Source organism: Lissotriton helveticus, chromosome 6, assembly GCF_964261635.1.
Source record: "Lissotriton helveticus chromosome 6, aLisHel1.1, whole genome shotgun sequence".
In the NCBI taxonomy this organism is placed as follows: domain Eukaryota; kingdom Metazoa; phylum Chordata; class Amphibia; order Caudata; family Salamandridae; genus Lissotriton; species Lissotriton helveticus.
Window position 1 is genome coordinate 644,552,957 of NC_136067.1, and position 19,074 is coordinate 644,572,030.

General features: G+C 45.9%; 1 protein-coding gene across 2 annotated transcripts in view; it reads right to left on the reverse strand.

Annotated features, from left to right (window-relative positions):
• PHIP (PHIP subunit of CUL4-Ring ligase complex) overlaps positions 1 to 19,074 on the reverse strand; it is a 2,061,705-nt gene that overhangs the window by 1,919,725 nt on the left and 122,906 nt on the right. For both annotated transcript variants that reach the window (XM_078648101.1, XM_078648100.1), the window contains exon 7: positions 8,705 to 8,865. In XM_078648101.1, coding sequence (XP_078504227.1) covers positions 8,705 to 8,865 — 161 coding nt within the window. The remainder of the gene's footprint in view (positions 1 to 8,704; positions 8,866 to 19,074) is intronic.

A 19,074-nucleotide genomic window follows, 5' to 3' on the forward strand; every position in this document is an offset into this window, starting at 1 on the left:
GTACTGCAGGAAACACACTTAACTAAATATACAGAACGTAGTGTTGCGGGAAGATGGGCACGTTTTAGACTGGCTTCGTCGTATTCCTCCTATGCGAGAGGTGTCATGATTATGGTTCAAACAGGGGTGTCGTTTCAACCGATACATACGTTTGTGGATGTGGAGGGTAGATGTGCGATGGTGCATAGCAGGATGAGTGGCAACTTGGTCACTATAATTAACATGTATGGCCCGATCGTGGATGACCCGAACTGTTTTTATAGAATGTATGGTGTGCTGAGGGGCTGGCCGGAGGCTTCTATTCTGTGGGGCGGGGATTTGAACACGTACTTGAATGCTGAGATGGACAAATCTAGCCCTATCTCCCACCGCACCCCTAAAGTGGCCAGGAACATTAGTTGTGCTATGGAGAAATTCGGACTGTGTGATATTTGGCGTGTGCGGAATCAGCAGGTGAGAGAAGGTATGCACGCGACGCCATCGCATGGGAGCTGGTCGCGATTGGACTATTGGCTGATTGGGGTGGAGACTATGGATTGGGTGGAGGATGTTAGAAATTTGGCTAGGACACGGTCTGATCACAGTCCGGTGCAATTAGATGTGGTGATCCCGACAATTAAACATCACCCCTTTAAGTGGAGACTGCGGTCTGAAGCTCTGCTTGACCCATTATACGATTCTGCAATACGGGACGCCATAGTACAATACTTTGCCATTAATAAGGGTACTGTGGCCGAGGCTTCGACACTCTGGGAGGCCTTTAAGGTCACGATCCGTGGGGTATGCATTAGCACCTCGGCGGGCATACTGAAAGATTTGAGAACACAGTTGCAAAACACTGAGGATAAACTACGTGAACCGGAATGCGCATACACCGAGGCACCCGAGGAAGGGAAATTAGCGGGCATACAGGAACTGCTGAAAGATTATGAGGAGTTGGCTGATCCGGAGGTCAAGTATTTATCGCGCAGACACCCGGCCCGCCGTTATGGGGAGGGAGGACGGCCGAGCCGCACACTGTGTTTAAAATTAAGGAGCGGCTAGAAAAGCCACACTTAGATAGCATTACAAACAACAACGGCACAGTACATAATCACTCAGACGCCATCGCGGAACAGTTTAGGGTTTTTTATGCTGATTTAAATACATCGCAAGGGTCTGCCTCGGAGGCCGAATTCAAAACTTACCTGGAGGATGTGGCGTGTGCCTGGCTCTCGGATGTACAGAGGGAGTACTTGTGTATACCTATAGATGAGCAGGATGTCAAAACAGCAATCTTGGCGTTGTCAAATGGCAAAGCGCCTGGACCGGATGGTCTCACAGTCTAGTTCTATAAGAAATATGCTGATATTCTTGCTCCGCATCTCTTGGAGATGTACGCAGAAGCCCATGACGCAGGGAAGCTGCCACCGTCCCTTAGACAGGCGTTGATAATCACGCTCCTCAAAATAGACAAACCACCAGACGTGTGATTCTTATCGCCCGTTGTCGCTGATCAACATCGACGCCAAGATACTGGCTATGATTTTGGCGATCAGACTACAACCCCTGATGCAAAATCTAGTTCTGCCCAATTAATCGGGTTTCATACCCGAGAGGTCCACTTTGCATAATTTACGAACTGTCTTTTCCATGTTTCATGTGCTTGAACCAACAATGACAGCGGCGGCTGTATTGCTAGATGCGGCTAAAGCGTTCGACTCGGTGGAATGGTCGTACATGTATCGTGTCTTGCGTCGCATGGGGTTCCCGCCCTTGTTTTTACAGTGGGTAGCGGTACTATACATGGAACCAACGGCTAGAGTACGTGTCGGGGGACTAACCACTCAACCTTTTGTAATAGAGAGGGGCACACGTCAGGGATGCCCTCTCTCACCGCTTTTTTTCGCCATAGTGTTGGAACCCTTGGCTTGCCTAATTCGCCAGCGACACAGCGAGACCGCACTCAATTTTAACTATCGACCAGTCGCCATCTCGCTCTATGCAGACGGCATGGTACTGTTTGTGCGTGAACCTTCCAGGTATCTAGCACAGCTCCTCCGGGAGTACGTTCGGTTGTGTGTCTGGTCTTTGTATTAACTGGGATAAGTCTCTCATTATCCCGCTGACAACTGCCACAGTGCAACCAGAGTTGGAGTTCCCATTGGTGTGGTCAACGGACCCAGTAAAATACCTTGACGTTTGGATTCATCGTGATCCGAATACAGTAGTTAAGGAGAATTTCGGGTGCGCATACACGAAGCTGGAGAGTCCGGTGGATGCGTGGATTTCGCTGCCGCTGTCCCTGGCAGATCGCATTGCGCTCATCAAGATGATAGTACTACCACAGTTTCTTTATCTTTTTCTTAATAGTCCAGTGACACTTACATTGGGGTTCTTTAAGAATCTTCGTGCACAGCTACTCTGACTAGTATGGGGAGGCAGGCATGCCCGCGTCAAATAGTCGGTCCTTACCAAGAGGTATGAGAGGGGCGGATTCGGAGCGCCGGACTTTTATGCATACTATTTGAGCGATCAAGCCCAATATGTGTTCTATTGGTACAAGGACCATGCGTATGTTCCCCACGTTGCGGTGGAGGAAGGAGACGCGGCACCGGTCCCATTGCATAGCGTAATCACTCATGGGGCGCGCGGCGTTCCAAGAACAGAAATAAACTCGGTGAATGCCACTGTTTCTGCCTGGCAGAAACTAGGACACCTAGCGCGGAAGTTACCGCTGTACGCGCCACACATGTTTTTAGAACATCATGCTGCCATGTCCGTGACGCATGAATCACCTTCCATGCGACTACTTCATGAAGCTGGCTTCAGGCGCATGCTCGATATCTATCCGGACGGCTCTTTTGTCACACAGGCCGATTTACAGTATATTAGAAACCAGTCATTGCTATTCCGGTTTGCGATGCATCGCTTGCAACAGTCAGTCAAGGTGCATTACACCTCTTACCCATGCGAACCCCCCACGCTTCTGTCCCTACAGTATGCAATTACCACACCAACTAACAAGCAGTTAATTTCCAAGCTCTATAAGATGATTAAAGATGAAAGTGTGAGTACATCTAGCGAAAGCTGGGACAGATGGAATGAGTGTTTGCCTGATCCAATTTCGGAAGCAGACTGGACGTACATATGTGGCTTGACTGGGACTATCAACATGAATGGGAACTTGCGAATAATACACTTTAAATACATCCATCAGGTGTATTATACTCCTGCACGATTACACAGGTATGGCCTGCGTGCTTCAGATCATTGTGTGCGTTGTGGGCAAGGAAACGCAGATTTTCTGCACTTGGCGTGGGGATGTCAGAATGTGTTTGCGTTCTGGACAGAGGTGTTGGATCATTTAAAAGAGAAGGCGAGAGTGGAGCTTCAGCATACTCCGCTCACATGCCTGCTCTGTTGTGTGCCTCAAGGGGAGCGATTGGCAAGTTTGTGCATTTGGCTCTATTATTGGCAACGCGTAGAGTGGCGATCTCATGGGGAAGTAGACACAGACCCAAAATTGGCACGTGGATAAAAGATCTGGTGTACTACAGAGAGAATTTGGAAACCTATGCGGAGGAGTTGCCAACGGCCTCGAAACCTAGAGACATTTGGGGACCACTGCGAACTTATCAGCTAGCTAAAAATGTCTGATATAGTTTTAGAGGGAGGACCTATGGGGCAAGTCATGTCGTGAGCACAACTTAAGCACTGTAGAGACACAATTGTATAACTCAGCCTCGTACCATACCTAAGATGTGTGTTGTTAATTTTTGTCCTTATTTTATTGTATTTGTAGCTATTTTGTTGGAAGGGATTCAATTTATTTTGCACTTATAGAACACGCTGTGGAGTTTACTGGGACCTGGCAGACAGTTTATCAAAGGGATCCTGCAGCATTGTGGTAGAACTATTGTGAATTCCTCTGCTTATGTTTTTCTTATTTGTTTCTTGGTTGCCGATTGTATATTCTGCTTTTGCTTTCTTAAAACTTTAATAAAAAAAATAAAAAAAATGATATGAAAAACTCCATATTGCCAGAAGAGAGAGAATCAGCAGAATAAGCATTAGCTTTTTTATATGGACAGCAGGCCTACCATCTTAGCCAGACACCCTAGAGCGTTCATCGCACTCATAATACTACCCTACATGCTGTGGCGTGAGTTGTAACAACCTCCGCGAAATTGGGACATGTTACACTAATTCTTAAATGACTCCACTTTAAAAAGAGCTTGTATAATGCACAAACCCATTAACACAGGGCTTTTTTCATACCCAAAATAAAAAAAGATGGAGGCCCAAGACAAAAGATAGAAATGAAGACTAATTCTAATCCTAGAATTCCTACAGCTAAAAAATAAAATTGCCATACATACCTTCTCAAGTTTAGTAAACAAATCCTGGAACCAAATACCAGAAGCACAAAAAGCACCCCTAACCTACTTACCATCGGCAAAAAGACACACATCTTCAAGCGCCACCATCCACAGCTTCATGAACACTAGCTATTTTAGTACATGTAATCCTCTGCTACCCGACCTTCTGACATTGATTGTATGCATCTATAGGTATGTTTCCCAAACTGTGGGTTGATAGCAGATTTTGATGGGACGCTAAAGTCCAAGCAATAAATAAAGATGTCTTTCAATTCAATATTTATCGTCATACGTTTGCTGCACTTCAAGGACAGATGTCAAAAGACAGGCTATGCCTTCTGAAAACTTTCAGCTTATTTATTTTTTTAACATGGAGATTTGAGTTTACTCCTCTTACTTTCAAGTCAAAGAAAGTTAAGTGAACTATGTGACAATATTGCTGGGATACACGGTGTGTGAACAGAAAGGCTGTCGGATGTAATTTTTGTAAAACAAAACAAAAGGTAAATGCCTGTAAATTAACTGTAGACATTAAGCATTTAGAAAAGAAAACATTAAGTACATTTTCTTGTATTTCTGAAGTGTAACGGAAACAACGATTTTAATCGAAGCAAAACAAATCAAACCACTTTACTTGATAATGCACAAATGATAAATATTCCCTGATGTCAAATTTCCACACAATCATTTGTGTGCAACATCGTTTTACCACTAAACGTCTGTGCAAATTTAGTGCCAATTTCAATGCAAAATGTGATGTCTGTAAATGGCTGTGGACTACAACATTATGCTTTAGTTGCATTAAAAAGAAAATGACGCCTCATATCTAATAAAGCTAAGTGAATCGCAAAAGTTAGTTCTAAAAATTGGGCTGGATTCTAAAAAGTTTGGAAAGCACTGATCTATAGTGTTCTATGTAAAGTGCTTAAGTGGCTAGGATCGCATTATAGGATATAAAAAAATAAATTTAAAAAAAGACGACATACACAGACTTTCCACTTCTGTATTTGACTCCACTCTTTCAATTGACTATTATAAAATTGAAGATCAAACATGACTAGGCAGCCAATTCGGATTCAGACATGGTCCTAAAACATAGGCAGAAAAATATACTCTAGTATGAACACAAATACGAAACATTGGAGATCCAAAAATAAGTAGCACAATCACCTCTCAAAAGAGTTGTTGCAGCTTCATTATACAAACTACAATGTAAAATAACTCCATTCGTTTTTAGCTCTCGCCTAGGCAGCACGCATGCGCTGCTCTAGGAGATGACCTTTAGAAATTGGTCACCTCTTTTTCAAGCACTCGTGCTTGTGCTGGCATCCACCTTAAGGGAGCGAGCAGCGGTGCGCGCGCCAATTGAAAACAGATGGCCTGCACGCTCCCGCAAGGTGGATGCCAGCACAAGTGCTTGAAAAGAGCTGTTAGCATCTTGCGACGAGGGCTCTCAACTCCTCCCCTGGCATCGCTGAAAGGCAGAGAGGGCTTGATCGCATCACAAGGGCCCTCGACTCCTCCTCTCCCACTGGGATTGCTGCAATGCCCTTAGGGCTTGATCGCGTGATGACAGCTCTTGACTCCTCCCCTAGCTCCAGGATCGCTTCAAGTTACTTCGAGCTTGTTATTTAAATGTTTGTCTTCTCCAGCGCCCTTGTGCTGCGTGCAGAGCTCAGCGATTCAAGAGAACCAGAGCTGGCGTTCATGCAGGGCAGTGGATTATAGGCTCATTGCCTTGATGTGGAGTTGCACACATTGTGTAAGACAGGACACAGTTTAACTTCTGATGCTTTAATCTGGGGCTGCGATTGATGCTATTTCGGGTGACTTGCATTTCCGGTGCACCTGGCGGGCGGCCAGCTTTAAATGATTTCTGAGACATTTCTATTTCAGTATGACCTGTTGCCAAGTGGTGTAAAAGATTTATACAAGCCATGCCTGTAAGCCAGGGTGCTGTAGTTGGAAAGGAGGGGTGCATTTACCATGCCGCATCCTGCGAGTTTCCGGCCCAGGTTGATTCTCTGATGGGCCTCAGCATCAAGAGGCCGTACCAGAAACAGTGTGCTAAAATAGGAAATATACTGAATTCGAAAATATACCGGCATCCGTGCACAAAACATATTAAGAATATGCTTCATTGTGTATTTCTTTCACAATCTTCCTATAGGGCATGTCAGACCTTAGTGCCTGATCACCAAGGATCTCAAACAGCTTAGCAGCCAAAACAAGAATTTGTGGAAGAAACTCTAAGTGTATGAAGGTGGTTTGACTTAGCAAAGACTGTGGTTGTTTGAATGTGTTCTGTGATGCTAGTGTTTACAGACTCGATTGGAGTCTTTTTGTGAATGGGATTTAGAGGGGGGATAGTAATATTCAGAATTGTATAGAATTGGCACCTCTTTGTAAGTGTACTTGATGGGCATGTTGAGTTTGCAAGTTTATACCTAGGTGCACTTTTAGGCTTCCTGCTTGGTTGTCTTGTGTTGGTTTATGCAATATTTTCAGGATGTCCACATTAGATTCATTTGTGTATAGTGGGTTTAAATAGTTGAACACCTTTGTTCTTGTGTTTGAGTGTCCTCCATTTATTGCAGTATTATACCTCTACTTGTACTTTGTACGCTTTTGTAACCTGCACACGTCACTTTTTCCTCCTGTAATGCACCGTTTGCTACCTCTTGTATTTTGTTTGCTCACGATTGTCACCTTTGCCTCATGTAATGTAACGTTTGCTTTTGTAATGTGTTCACTTGTAATGTTCTCATGTATCAGTTCTGTTCCTATTGTGAAGCTCTCTGACACCTTCGGGTAAAGTCAGCGCTATATAAAAACGCATAAATAAATCAATAAAATAGAGCAATCTCTTGTTTCCCAGAAGAAGGGGCTATCCAGGCTATGGGTGCAATATGGTAACAGTTTACAGAAAGGATATCGCTATGCAGTCTTCTTGCATTAGCTCTTAGCCTGGCACCTCCAGTGAAAGTGCCTTTTTAGGTGTGGAACTAAATCGCAAAAGGACCGCTTGCTTAATGTTGGGTGAGTGCAGGTACCTTACTGAAAAAAGAAAGGATGTATGGAGAAACCAACATATGCTCCCACACTCGTTTGTCAGCCGAAACCCTGGCCTGGTCTGTCTCGGGAAAACCCCTTAAGGGTAGTGGCTCGTACTAGCCATGCTGGTGCAAGGAGGAGGTCACCCAAGGGTAAGTGATGGCTTTTCATCCTTTTAAAATAGGCTCATCTACACATCCTCTATTCTTTCTACTGAACTATTGTTCAGCAAGGAGCACTTTTGTTACTTAGTTACTGTTTGAAGGATGTTGTTCATCTTTACTTTATTTACCTCCACACTACTGTTAGGTGACCAAGGATGGCTTTGAGTTTGGGAGGCCACAAGGAGTGCTTTGTCTCACTTAGATTTAGAGGACAGTGGTGTCTGAACAACACAATGGAACGGGTTACCTCGAATGCATGTGCTTGACTTACGGTGGAAGAAAGTAGACCATGTAACCATTTTGATTTCATAATCAAACTCCAGGGCTTTCCACACGTGATGTCCCTGGAATTGCATTATTTCGAAAAAAAATTTAGATGAAACATGTTATTGGACCTTTCTTCATGTAGAATTGTACAGAGCTGGCATTTGAAGAGGAGTGGAGAGATGGAAATTATTTGCGCCGCCCAGCATCTGGACAGTTACTGGATTGTTCACTGTTGTTCACAGCTCAACAAGCACTTTTCTCCATAAAAATAATGTTAAGGCGGCAGCTACGTTACTAAAACGCTTGGATAGTCAATGTCGGTACTTACCAATAAAGTCATTAACGGAAGACCCCTTCTCGATCGCAAGTGCATGTGCCACATTCCGCATATAAATACTTTGAGTGACTAGCTTTTGAAACAGGTTTTCCATATTGTTCTAGTCCGTGGACACAGCCTCGTCAATTTAACTTGAATCCGCTTCATGACAGTGGGTGTTAAAATCATGTTTACGAGTTTCCTGGCTTTGTTTGTTTGTTTGTTTTTTTAGGTAAAAGCTAGCGCAGCGGTACATTACCAAGCAGGTTTCTGTTCATGACAAACAGGTATCACGTCCTTAAACATCATAGGGCATTAAATTGCGCGGCCGGATTATTAACAGGATAATGTGCTGCATGGCTAAACATTTATAAGGTCGCGAAGGCGAGACCAATTGGCTATGCCAATGCTTGTTATGTATAATCTCTTAATACAATTCAGTCGCTTCCTCATTTGGGAGGGGCAATCTTTCACCAGATATCAAAAGATTAAGTCAATGTTAAAACTGTTCATTATTAATTTCATGTACAACTAACACTTACTGTAAAAATCCTCCTGCCAGTTCGATCAAACGTCACGCAGTACACTGAAGACAGGTGCCCTAGAATCCGTTTGTGCATTTTCATATGTTGATACACAGGTGTTGGAACAAGATTTTCATATCTATACTTTCCATTTAGTTTTCTTGCAAAAAGTGTGCTTGCTGTCAAGGTTAAAAAATAAAAAAAATAAAAGATTTTAATAGCCCAAATGAAAAAAGAGGAACAACCAACAACATTCAATCAATCATATTATTAACCAGCTTGCATAAACTGGCTTAAGAAATGCATAAACTATCATATTGATGCCATGTTAAAATAAAATTAGCTCTTCTTTGACTGATCTTTACTATTCTGACAAAATATTGGCAAGCACTAAACACCTTCTCAGCAGTTGCCTTTTAGGGTCAAAACAAACTGAAGCCAAACTTCAAAGTCTGCATACAAGATTATGTGCTACCAATTGAAGCAAAAAAAAAAAGGTACAGATACATCAAGGTACAAAAGTAGTTTAGGTGGCATGCACTCTTGATGGGGGAAGCAAAAGATCAAGATTGCAACAACCATGGTTAACAAATTGTAATCTAAAGGTAGTGTCCTTTTCAGTAAAACTGCAACTGAGTTTCCATATGTTATGAGGAAGAACAAATATATGGGAAAGGTAAGACACAATGGATTTTTATGTGCTATATTTAATTTGACAAACAGAGCAACTTTTAGTTAATGTTTCAACTACTAATTTGTTGGTCACGTGCTCTTGATGGCATAGTTGCACTCAGCTACAGCAGCAATTTAGAAAACCAATGATCCAAAGATTACAGACTTTAAATAGGGTAAAGCACCCTCTGCCCTATATTGTAAGGTTTTTACAAGCTACAGATGAGGGGTAGTAGGTTGGGGGGGGGGGGGGGGGAGCGGGGGGTGAGAGTCCTGTATAATGGTGCAAAATTCAAAGGTGACTTCAATATCCTTTTACCAATCAACAAGGAGTATTGTATTCCTTATAATATACGACCAGCCAACTGCTTATATCCAAGGTATCTTTTCACAAGAAGTGGATAGTAAGTTTGCAAACCCGAATAATAAAAGACGAATCTGTAGTGCCAAGTTAAGGATACCAAAAAACAGTTGGCTATTTGTTGCAATACTATTCCAGTATCTGTTTGAAGTAAATCAGATTTAAAAAAGGCAGCAGCTTAATGTCAAAAACACAGGTTCGTAATGACACATTGTGAGAAGAAAAAAGAAAAATAAACACATTGCCATTAATATCTTTTCTGCGGATCCTTATTCATTTCACAGAAATCCATTAACCTAGAAATGGCAGTTTTCAGTTTCGTGGTTTACTCTACAGATGTAATCATGCTCTGTGTTCCTGCCTCTTTCGCCATGGCTGCTGCCCATCGCAACTTAACTGCAATAACTTTAAAGTTCAGCAGCTATGTCATTTTCTTATGAATGATATCACGACAATAAAAAAATTACAAGCTTTTATACTGTGTTTTCAGGCTCTAATGTATTTTATTTCAGTAATCTCAACACAAATTGATCTAATCGAAGTGTTTGCTAAAAATGCATGTCGATACTAGGGGAACATGACTAAACATTATTATTATTTTTTTTAACCTTAAAACACCCCATCCAGACTAAATACTTCATAAATCAAACTATACTTCAAACTATACTTAACAAACCCAGGAAATAAGCCAAACGAAAACCACGAGAGCCCAACAACAAATCAAGTGTCAACAGTCAGACCTAGTCTGTCCTTGAATCATCCTTATTTGATGATTAACTGCAGAGTTAAGTAGTCTAACCTGTCTTGTTCACAGCTGTGCGAAATTGTCATTTATAATTTTGTAGATTGATTGGCGTACTGCTTCTTTCTTGGTACTGCAATGATATTGTGGTACTGTATGAGCTTGCTGCCTCATTTCTCAGTGGTGCATGTACCTGCCGCCGTCCAAAAGGACTGCTGCACACTTTGAGAGCCAGGCCAGATACAGAGCCGCAGCGGTAATTATGCCTTAACACCACTTTGTAATATACAAGTGCAACCCAATCCCATTTCAAATCTCCCCAACTTACCAACCCTGGTGAGCGGTTGTTGGGCGGATGGACCGCGTATGGATAGTGCACCGTGGGAGACTTGTAATATCACTGTGAAAGTCAGACATAAGCGCCCTTCCTATCACCATGGACGAGCTGCTCTAGGTTGAGGGAAGGGAGCACAGAGCACAAGACAAAAACTGCTGCAAAAGGACCGGTTGTGCAACCACTGGGGGGGTGGGGGGGGGGGGGGGAGAATTGCTTCAGGCACGCAAGGATTTCAGGCACGCAAGGATTTTCAAGTCCCTATAGATACAGCGTTCCACATAGATGACAGTAGTCAGTGTTCAGGACCGTACCGATGTACCGGTGGTAATATCTGGATGTGTGACATTTCAAGGCTGCTATTCATCTTGGAGAACTTTACTATAATCTGGTATTTTTTTGCCAGCATCAGAGTGACACAGTACAGTGCAGTACAGCAGCGTGAGATCGTCAAGGAGAACAGCGCTCACAATTGAACACTCGGAGGTGATTAAATCAGCTGTTTCCGTGGCTCGGAATTGCCAAGTCTAAATATTTCCCAGTCCTCCCTATGAGGAAAGATAAAAATGACAGGACAAGCAGAAAGGTGCCTGCAAATCACAGCTGGTGATCAGGAGGTTCTGCTGTGCACAGAGATGCTTTGGAGTACCTCGGGACGGTGTTCTAAGCATGGGCGGATTTTGCGAATTGGCAATCCGCGAACTTGCGTATTTACGGATTCGCAATCCGCAAAATCCACGAACTCGCGCGAATTCTCTTTTTTTTTGTGTTTGCAAGGATTTCTGCCAGTTCGCGAGGGTTCTGTGCCAGTTCGCAATTGCGAACTTACTTGTCGGCTCGCAACGGCCGCGACTATGTTGTTTCTACATCTGGTTCATCATCACAGGTTCACAGCACCCTCTGTTTCACCACTGCCACCCTCTGGTACACCCATGCCACCCTCTGGTACATCACTGCCACCCTCTGGTTGGTTTATCACTGTAGATTATGGGGGTGAAAAAAAGCAAGCACACCTGCCCTGCTTCAACTGACATGAATTAATTTGGGGTTGATTAATGTGTCACCGAATTTAAACTTCCAGTCTGGCTGGCACCTGCTTCCTTATCTGTAATTTGCTTTCTGTTGCAGTGCAATTTTTTCTTCACAGGACCTTTGTGAACTCTGAAGGGGCCCCTCAGGAAGCACTACAGGGAATGGTTACTAATGATAAGATTGAACTTTTGCACCTGCTGAGTGCTTTCAGTTTTGTCTGTAATTGCTTTCTGTTGCAGTGTAATTTTTTTAACAGGACCTTTGTTGTATACTTGTAGCTATTCTCTGAGCCTGCTGTGAGGGTCAGAGCAGGGTCATAGAATAGTTGCAAGTAGGCAAATGAACTCTGGAGGGGCCCCCCAGGAAGCACTACAGGGAATGGCTACTAATGATAATATTGAACTTTTGCACCTGCTGAGTGCTTTCAGTTTTGCAAAAATCCAAATATCCAGCAGCATCCACAAAAAGTAATCCTTCCAGGTCAAGATCCAAATCAAAGTGACCAGCACATGAAGAAAGCACTGGGAGGAGCCTGGTGGACAGGAACAGGAAGTTGGAGACTGTGGGGCACTTCCTTCCTCCCACCCCCACCCACCAAAATGGACTCCTTGCAAAGAAAAAGTGCAGGCAAATGTCAACCTGAGGAGTTATTCTGATAAAAATCATAATTTTCAAGGTTTATGCTGCCTGCTGGTGGATTTCTTGTGCGAAATTGCAAATTTTGCAATCTCGCAATTGCAAGATTGTCGCTGCCCGCCGCATCTACGTGTTCGCAAGTGTTTACTCCCGCGAAATTGTATAGTATACTAGTTGGCAAGTGCGACCAAGCAAAAAATCCGCTTCGCACGGATTTTACGAATTTTCGGCAAGTTCGCGAGAGTTCGCGGATTGTGAATTTACCGAAAATCCGCAAAATCCGCGAGCGGAACGGATTTTACGCCCATGCTTACGGTGTTCACCCTTTGGAACCATCAGAATTGGAGAATGGGGAATGAGGAAGAATACATCTTTGTTAAGTCGGAAGAGGGCTTCAAACGGGTTCTCAATTGGCTACCTAAGCACCACAACAAGAAGCAAATGTTTGATTCAAATATCCAATTTGAAGACTTGGAACAGGAGTTAGAGAAGGTTCCCATGAACGGGAATCTGGATAATTTAACCTAGATAAACACCATTACCTAAAGTCAACAGACAGGCTTCTCAGTGAGAAAGTGTAATGTTATGTACCAAACAGGCCTAAGAAATCGATGGACAGGAAGAAATATATTACTCAAAGCATCTGTTCGTGGTACGCAGTGCTGAAGATTCAAATGCTTTGCATACTCCTGCTGTTTAGTGTTGGGTCTGGATGTGTGCAAGAAGACTTTCAAGTCACGAGGTATAGGGACTCCTCTTGGGGATAATGTGCATGGGCATCGACTCCATTGTTGGATTGTTTTACCGCAGGTGGGTGAGAATGGAGTGTAAAATAAGTAAGTAAAGAGATGTCCATGTGTATAAGAAGTAAACTGCAACGGCTACAGGTGCTCAGGGAGGAGATTAGTTGCATGTGAATTAACAGCACTACATGCCACAAACAGATGCTTGAAGGGTAAGTAACATATGCCGTTCGAGGCATGTGTGGCTGTAGATACGCATGCTTTGCATCGACTGTAAAGCAGCCCTCCCCAGAAGCAGAGGCAAACTGGAGGGTGTTGCTTGTTGGTGTGCTAAAAAATGCACACAATAATGTTTAGTGAAAGTGAAAGCAAAATAAAACTGCCCAGGCCCACTGTGAACCATAGATTGCGTCTGTAGGCAGGTAACATGGGTGTGTGGTAATGCAAGTCCTGCAATTCCATTGCTATCATCCAGACTCCCGGATCTAGGTCAGACAAAGCATGAGCATTTTGGTCTTTTTCAAGAAGAGGTTGAGGAGGTGCAGGTGGATCAAACTAGGTGCGGGGGGGAGGGGGGAGGAGGTGGAGGAGTTGGGACGGTGGGGACAGACCAGATCACTGCCCGCCTGTTCCACATGGTCTTGTGGCCGAGCAGTACTGCGCCCTCGCCGCGAAAAGGCTGGGAAGCCTGCTCGCTGAGAGGGTATGGGCGAGGTTGGAGAAAGACTAATTGGGGTTGACGAGTGACCATAGATGAGCCCTGCTGTCCTTGAAGAGCTCCAGTGCTGAATTAGTCTTTTCTCCAAAAATGCAACAGCATCAAAGAGCATGTCCATGAGGGAAGCCCGGGCTTCATCTCAAAAGCTGTATGTTCTCAGGCATAGAGCCGCAGGGCAACCGACCATGAAATTGCTCTGCCCAGCGAGTCAGTCGTGTCAAGTCCTCAGCGGATAATGAACTTAGCCATATCCCTCCCATGCGCAACAACATCCTGAGAGAATACGGCCCAGGCCTCCTCTGGGAACATAGGAAGTCATTGCGCAACCTCATAGTGTATGGGAATAACAGTCCAATAGGTAAGCAGTGTTCCTCGATCGCAGTGTCAGGCTGGTGAAAGAGAACATTCTCCTACCAAAAGTGTCCAGGTGTAGAGGTATAAAACACGATGGGGTGAATATGGGATGAGGAGGCTTGGACAACCAAGCTCTCCAGGATTGGGTGTTGGGTAAGGAAAACTGGGATCCCCAGGAGCAGGGACATGGCGGCAGGCAATCGTATTGTTCACGAGAATCCCTTTGCAGGGCTCAGACCCACCCTCAAGAAGGACATCCGTAAGGGCTTCACTGAATGGGAGTAAGGGTTCTGTGGGGGTGACTCCTGGCTAAAGCACATATGTCAAAACATCAGTCTTGACTGCCACAGAGGGTTGCTGAAGGTCCAGGACCCCAGCCACCCTTCGCACCATTATTGCAAACCAGGCTCACTTCTCCACAGCTAACCGGTCCTCGGAAGCTTCTTTCCGGTCCAGGGAAGGCATGGCTTGGCAGTTCGGGCTGGACTGTTCCCATGAGGCAAGGGTCAGACTGATTTGCATATAGCCATGTCTGAACTGGGGTGGCAGAGTGGGCTAAAGAACGGTGATGGATCAAACCCAGATCTTTTGACTGGGTGTGAGTGTTTGATTGGTTCAGATGCTCCGTCCATCACCACCCCCTTTTGTACCGCTTTAGCCGCCATAAGTGTGGCAGGGTATGCTCAGACGTGAGTCCCTTGCTCACTTTGCCACTGGATTCAAGCAAGCCGGGCTGAAGACGGCTGGAATGCCAGAAACCGGTCCTCGGAAGCTTGTTTCCGATCCAGGGAAGGCATGGCTTGGCAGTTCCGGCTGGACTGTTCCCATGAGGCACAGGGTCAGACTGATTTGCATATAGCCATGTCTGAACTGGGGTGGCAGAGTGGGCTAAAGAACGATGATGGATCAAATCCAGATCTTTTCACTGGGTGTGAGTGTTTGATTGGTTCAGATGCTCCGTCCATCACCACCCCCTTTTGTACCGCTTTAGCCGCCATAAGTGTGGCAGGGTATGCTCAGACGTGAGTCCCTTGCTCACTTTGCCACTGGATTCAAGCAAGCCAGACTGAAGACGTCTGGAATGCCAGAAACCGGTCCTCGGAAGCTTGCTTCTGGTCCAGGGAAGGCATGGCTTGGCAGTTCGGGCTGGACTGTTCCCATGAGGCACAGGGTCAGACTGATTTGCATATAGCCATGTCTGAACTGGGGTGGCAGAGTGGGCTAAAGTACGATGATGGATCAAACCCAGATCTTTTGACTGGGTGTGAGTGTTTGATTGGTTCAGTTGCTCCGTCCATCACCTCCCCCTTTTGTACCGCTTTAGCCGCCATAAGTGTGGCAGGGTATGCTCAGACGTGAGTCCCTTGCTCACTTTGCCACTGGATTCAAGCAAGCCAGGCTGAAGACGGCTGTAATGCCAGAAACCGGTCCTCGGAAGCTTGTTTCCGGTCCAGAGAAGGCATGGCTTGGCAGTTCGTGCTGGACTGTTCCCATGAGGCACAGGGTCAGACTGATTTGCATATAGCCACGTCTGAACTGGGGTGGCAGAGTGGGCTAAAGAACGGTGATGGATCAAACCCAGATCTTTTGACTGGGTGTGAGTGTTTGATTGGTTCAGATGCTCCGTCCATCACCACCCCCTTTTGTTCCAATCCAGATCCAGCGAGGTACCCTTGGGGCCCAAATGGCATTGTGGGTGAACCAGTCGGAGTGGTCCCAGTAGAGACCCAAAAGTGCTGCAGAGAGGCCGGACAGCCCAAGCCTCATCTTTGCATGGCCTCATAAAAATCTTTTAGTTGGGCGGTGGTCACTCCAACTCCAGGAAAATCAGGGAAGCACGGAGCGGACCCAGGATCAGGCCCTGCCGACTCACAAAGCCTGGAGTGACGACGACGCTGCCTTGTCTCGTCGGATGACTTTGGCGAATGCGGTGAAGTCTAAGAGCATTTTACTTTTTCAACATTTTGTGTTTGTGGAATTCCCCAACGACTTTGAATGTGAAAATGTACGTAAAGGGATGGGGTTCTGTGGACAATTGCGGGCTCTCCCACACGAGCGGGATCTTGAGTGTTACGGAAGCAACCAAGATCGGGGCGAGGATCTTAAGGGATTGCTTGCTAAGCACCATGGGGTGCACGGTGCAGCAGTGCTCACATGCCTCACGAGTCGTGTCCCAGCTCCAGGCACCACAAACGCACCAAATAAGGGTCGGTTGCCAATATTAGCCCTTGACAGGCCCCACACAGTTTGAATACAACCAATTTCTTTGGTGATATTGTCACAGCAGGAGATGAAAATCTCAAAAAGAGTTAAGAAAATGTCGAAAAAGACCAGTCAGAAAACAACTACAGGGTAGCTTAGATCGGATCAGTGCTATCTGGTACGGAAAGGAAAGAACTGACATCAGCGCGCTGAGGTGGCGCCTATATAGATACCATGCACGGCACTTCTGGCGCAGACGATACCAGGGACGCAGGTCCGATTGACGCAATCTACTAGCGTGCAGGGGTACTGCTTGAAAATCTTCCAGATCCAGTCTGCCACCTTGGGATATTCTAAGGTAAGGAATCTGCGACTACAAGTCTGTCAGATTGAGACAGACAATGAAGCCCACAAATGGTGAGAAATGGATGGGCTTGTGAGAGTGCATGCACTGATGCAGGCGATACCCAAGGAGTTTCTCTTTATATTCTACCTCATGTACATTCAGCGTGATCTGAGTTGCCTTTCCTCAACCAATAATGATATAATAAAAAACATCACATGGAAACGGGTGGGGAAATTTGGATTAGGTCAGATGGGGAGCGGACCGGCAGCTGACTAAACCCTTAAAGGTAGATCAGGGAGTTAGGCAGGTGTTTTAGCCCCTACTCCGTTCTCCCTGTATACCAATGGGGTGATTGACTAACTTAGCAAAGACGAGTGCAACGCATTCAAATGGTGGGGGGAGGAGGGTTACCGCTCACCTCTTGAACGCCAACACTATATTGATTCTTAAGTCTCGCCAGGGGTTGCAATAGCGGTTACATCTTTTTTCTTCTTTCTGTGCCACTTGCGGCATAGAGCTCAATGTTGGTAAAACCGAATTTATATTTTTCCCTAAAAATAGGGCAATCCGTTGTAATAGGCAGATACTGGTGGGTAAGATGTAATGACCAGGTGTCCATTTTGGACTACCTAGGCATTCAAACAATCAAGGAGTGGTTTATAGAGCGCGCTAGAGGGTCTCAAGGCGCTAGGAGATGTGTGTGGGAGGGGGGGTGGGGGGAGGATCAGCTCCGGGTCCGTTGAAGAGCCAGGTCTTTAAGTCCTTCCTCAACCTGTGGAGGGTAGGGGAGCATCTGAAGTTGACCGGGAGCTCGTTTCAGGATTTGACTGCGGTGTAGGAGAAAGCTCTCCCGCCAGTTATGTTTCTGCAGGGGACCTCTGCCAGGGCGAGGTCAACGGAGCAGATATACCTCTTGGGTACGTGGAAACAGACTTGGTCGTTGAGGTATTTGGGTCCGATTTTGTTGAGAGATATGTATGCATGGGTGAGAAGTTTGAAGGTGATACTCTTCTCGACGGGGAGCCAGTGGAGGCTTCGAAGGTGTTGGGTCATATGTTCGTGGCGGGGTGTCCCTAGGATGAGCCTGGTTGCAGCGTTTCTGGATGGTTTGGAGTTTGTGTAGAAGAGTTTTGTTGATTCCGGCGTAGAGGGCGTTGCAGTAGTCTAGTCTACTGGTTATGAGTACGTGGGTGACTTTCTGCAGTCCGGTGGGATCCATTTGATGGATGCAGAGGCGGTTCTGGGTGCGGTCTGTCGGGGTGGGTGGTCTCCCGAGGGCGACGGGCAACCATGTGTTGTCCCAGGCGGAGGTGCAGGGGCCGAGTATGATGACCTCGGCCTTCTCGGAGTTGAGCTTTACGCAGTGGTCCTTCATCCAGGCGGCTACGTTTCTCATTCCATCCTGGAAGCGGAGTCTGGTGAAATCTGAGAGGATGAGTTCTGGGTCGTCGGCATAGCATACAATGCTGAGCCCGTGGTGTCTGAAGATGGGGGCTATGTAGATGTTGAAGAGCGTCAGGCTTAGTGAAGATCCCCGAGGTACTCCCCAGATGTCAGTGGGGTCGTAGAGTAAGGGGGGGGGGGGGTTGGGGGGGAGAGTCTGATCCTCTGGGTTCTGTCGGAGAGGAAGGATTAGATCCAGTCGAGGGCAGATCCCTGTATTCCTGCGTTGTGGAGTCTGGCAGCTAGCGTGCGATGTGAGACTGTCGAAGGCTGCGGAGAGGTCTAGGAGGATGAGGGCTGTGGTGTGTCCCTGGTCTAGCAGCATGCAGATGTAGTTGGTGGCGGCGAGGAGGGCGGTCTCAGTGCTGTGGAAGCCAGACCGGGATGCGTCTAGGATGGAGTTTTCTTCGATGAAGGCTATCAGCTGGGCGTTCACGAGTCTTTCGATTACTTTGGCTGCGAAGGGCAGTAGAGAGATGGGCCGGTAGTTCTTCAGGTCAGTTGGGTCGGTCGTTGGTTTCTTGAGGAGGGGTTTTACCTCTGCACACTTCCAGTCATCTGGGCAGATGCCGGATAAGAGGGAGGAGTCGATTGTTCGTCCTAGTTTGGGTGCGATGACTGCGGCAGCCCTGTGGAAGATGTGAGGGGGCAGAGGTCAGTTGGGGCTCCCAAGTTATGTTATGTTATGTTATGTTAAGGTGATTTATTGTGCGCACAGATACTCCAGCCAAGGAGCGTCCCGGCGCAAGGACAAGGCAAAACACAACACAACAGAGAATAAAGACAGAGCCACTAAAACAGGAAA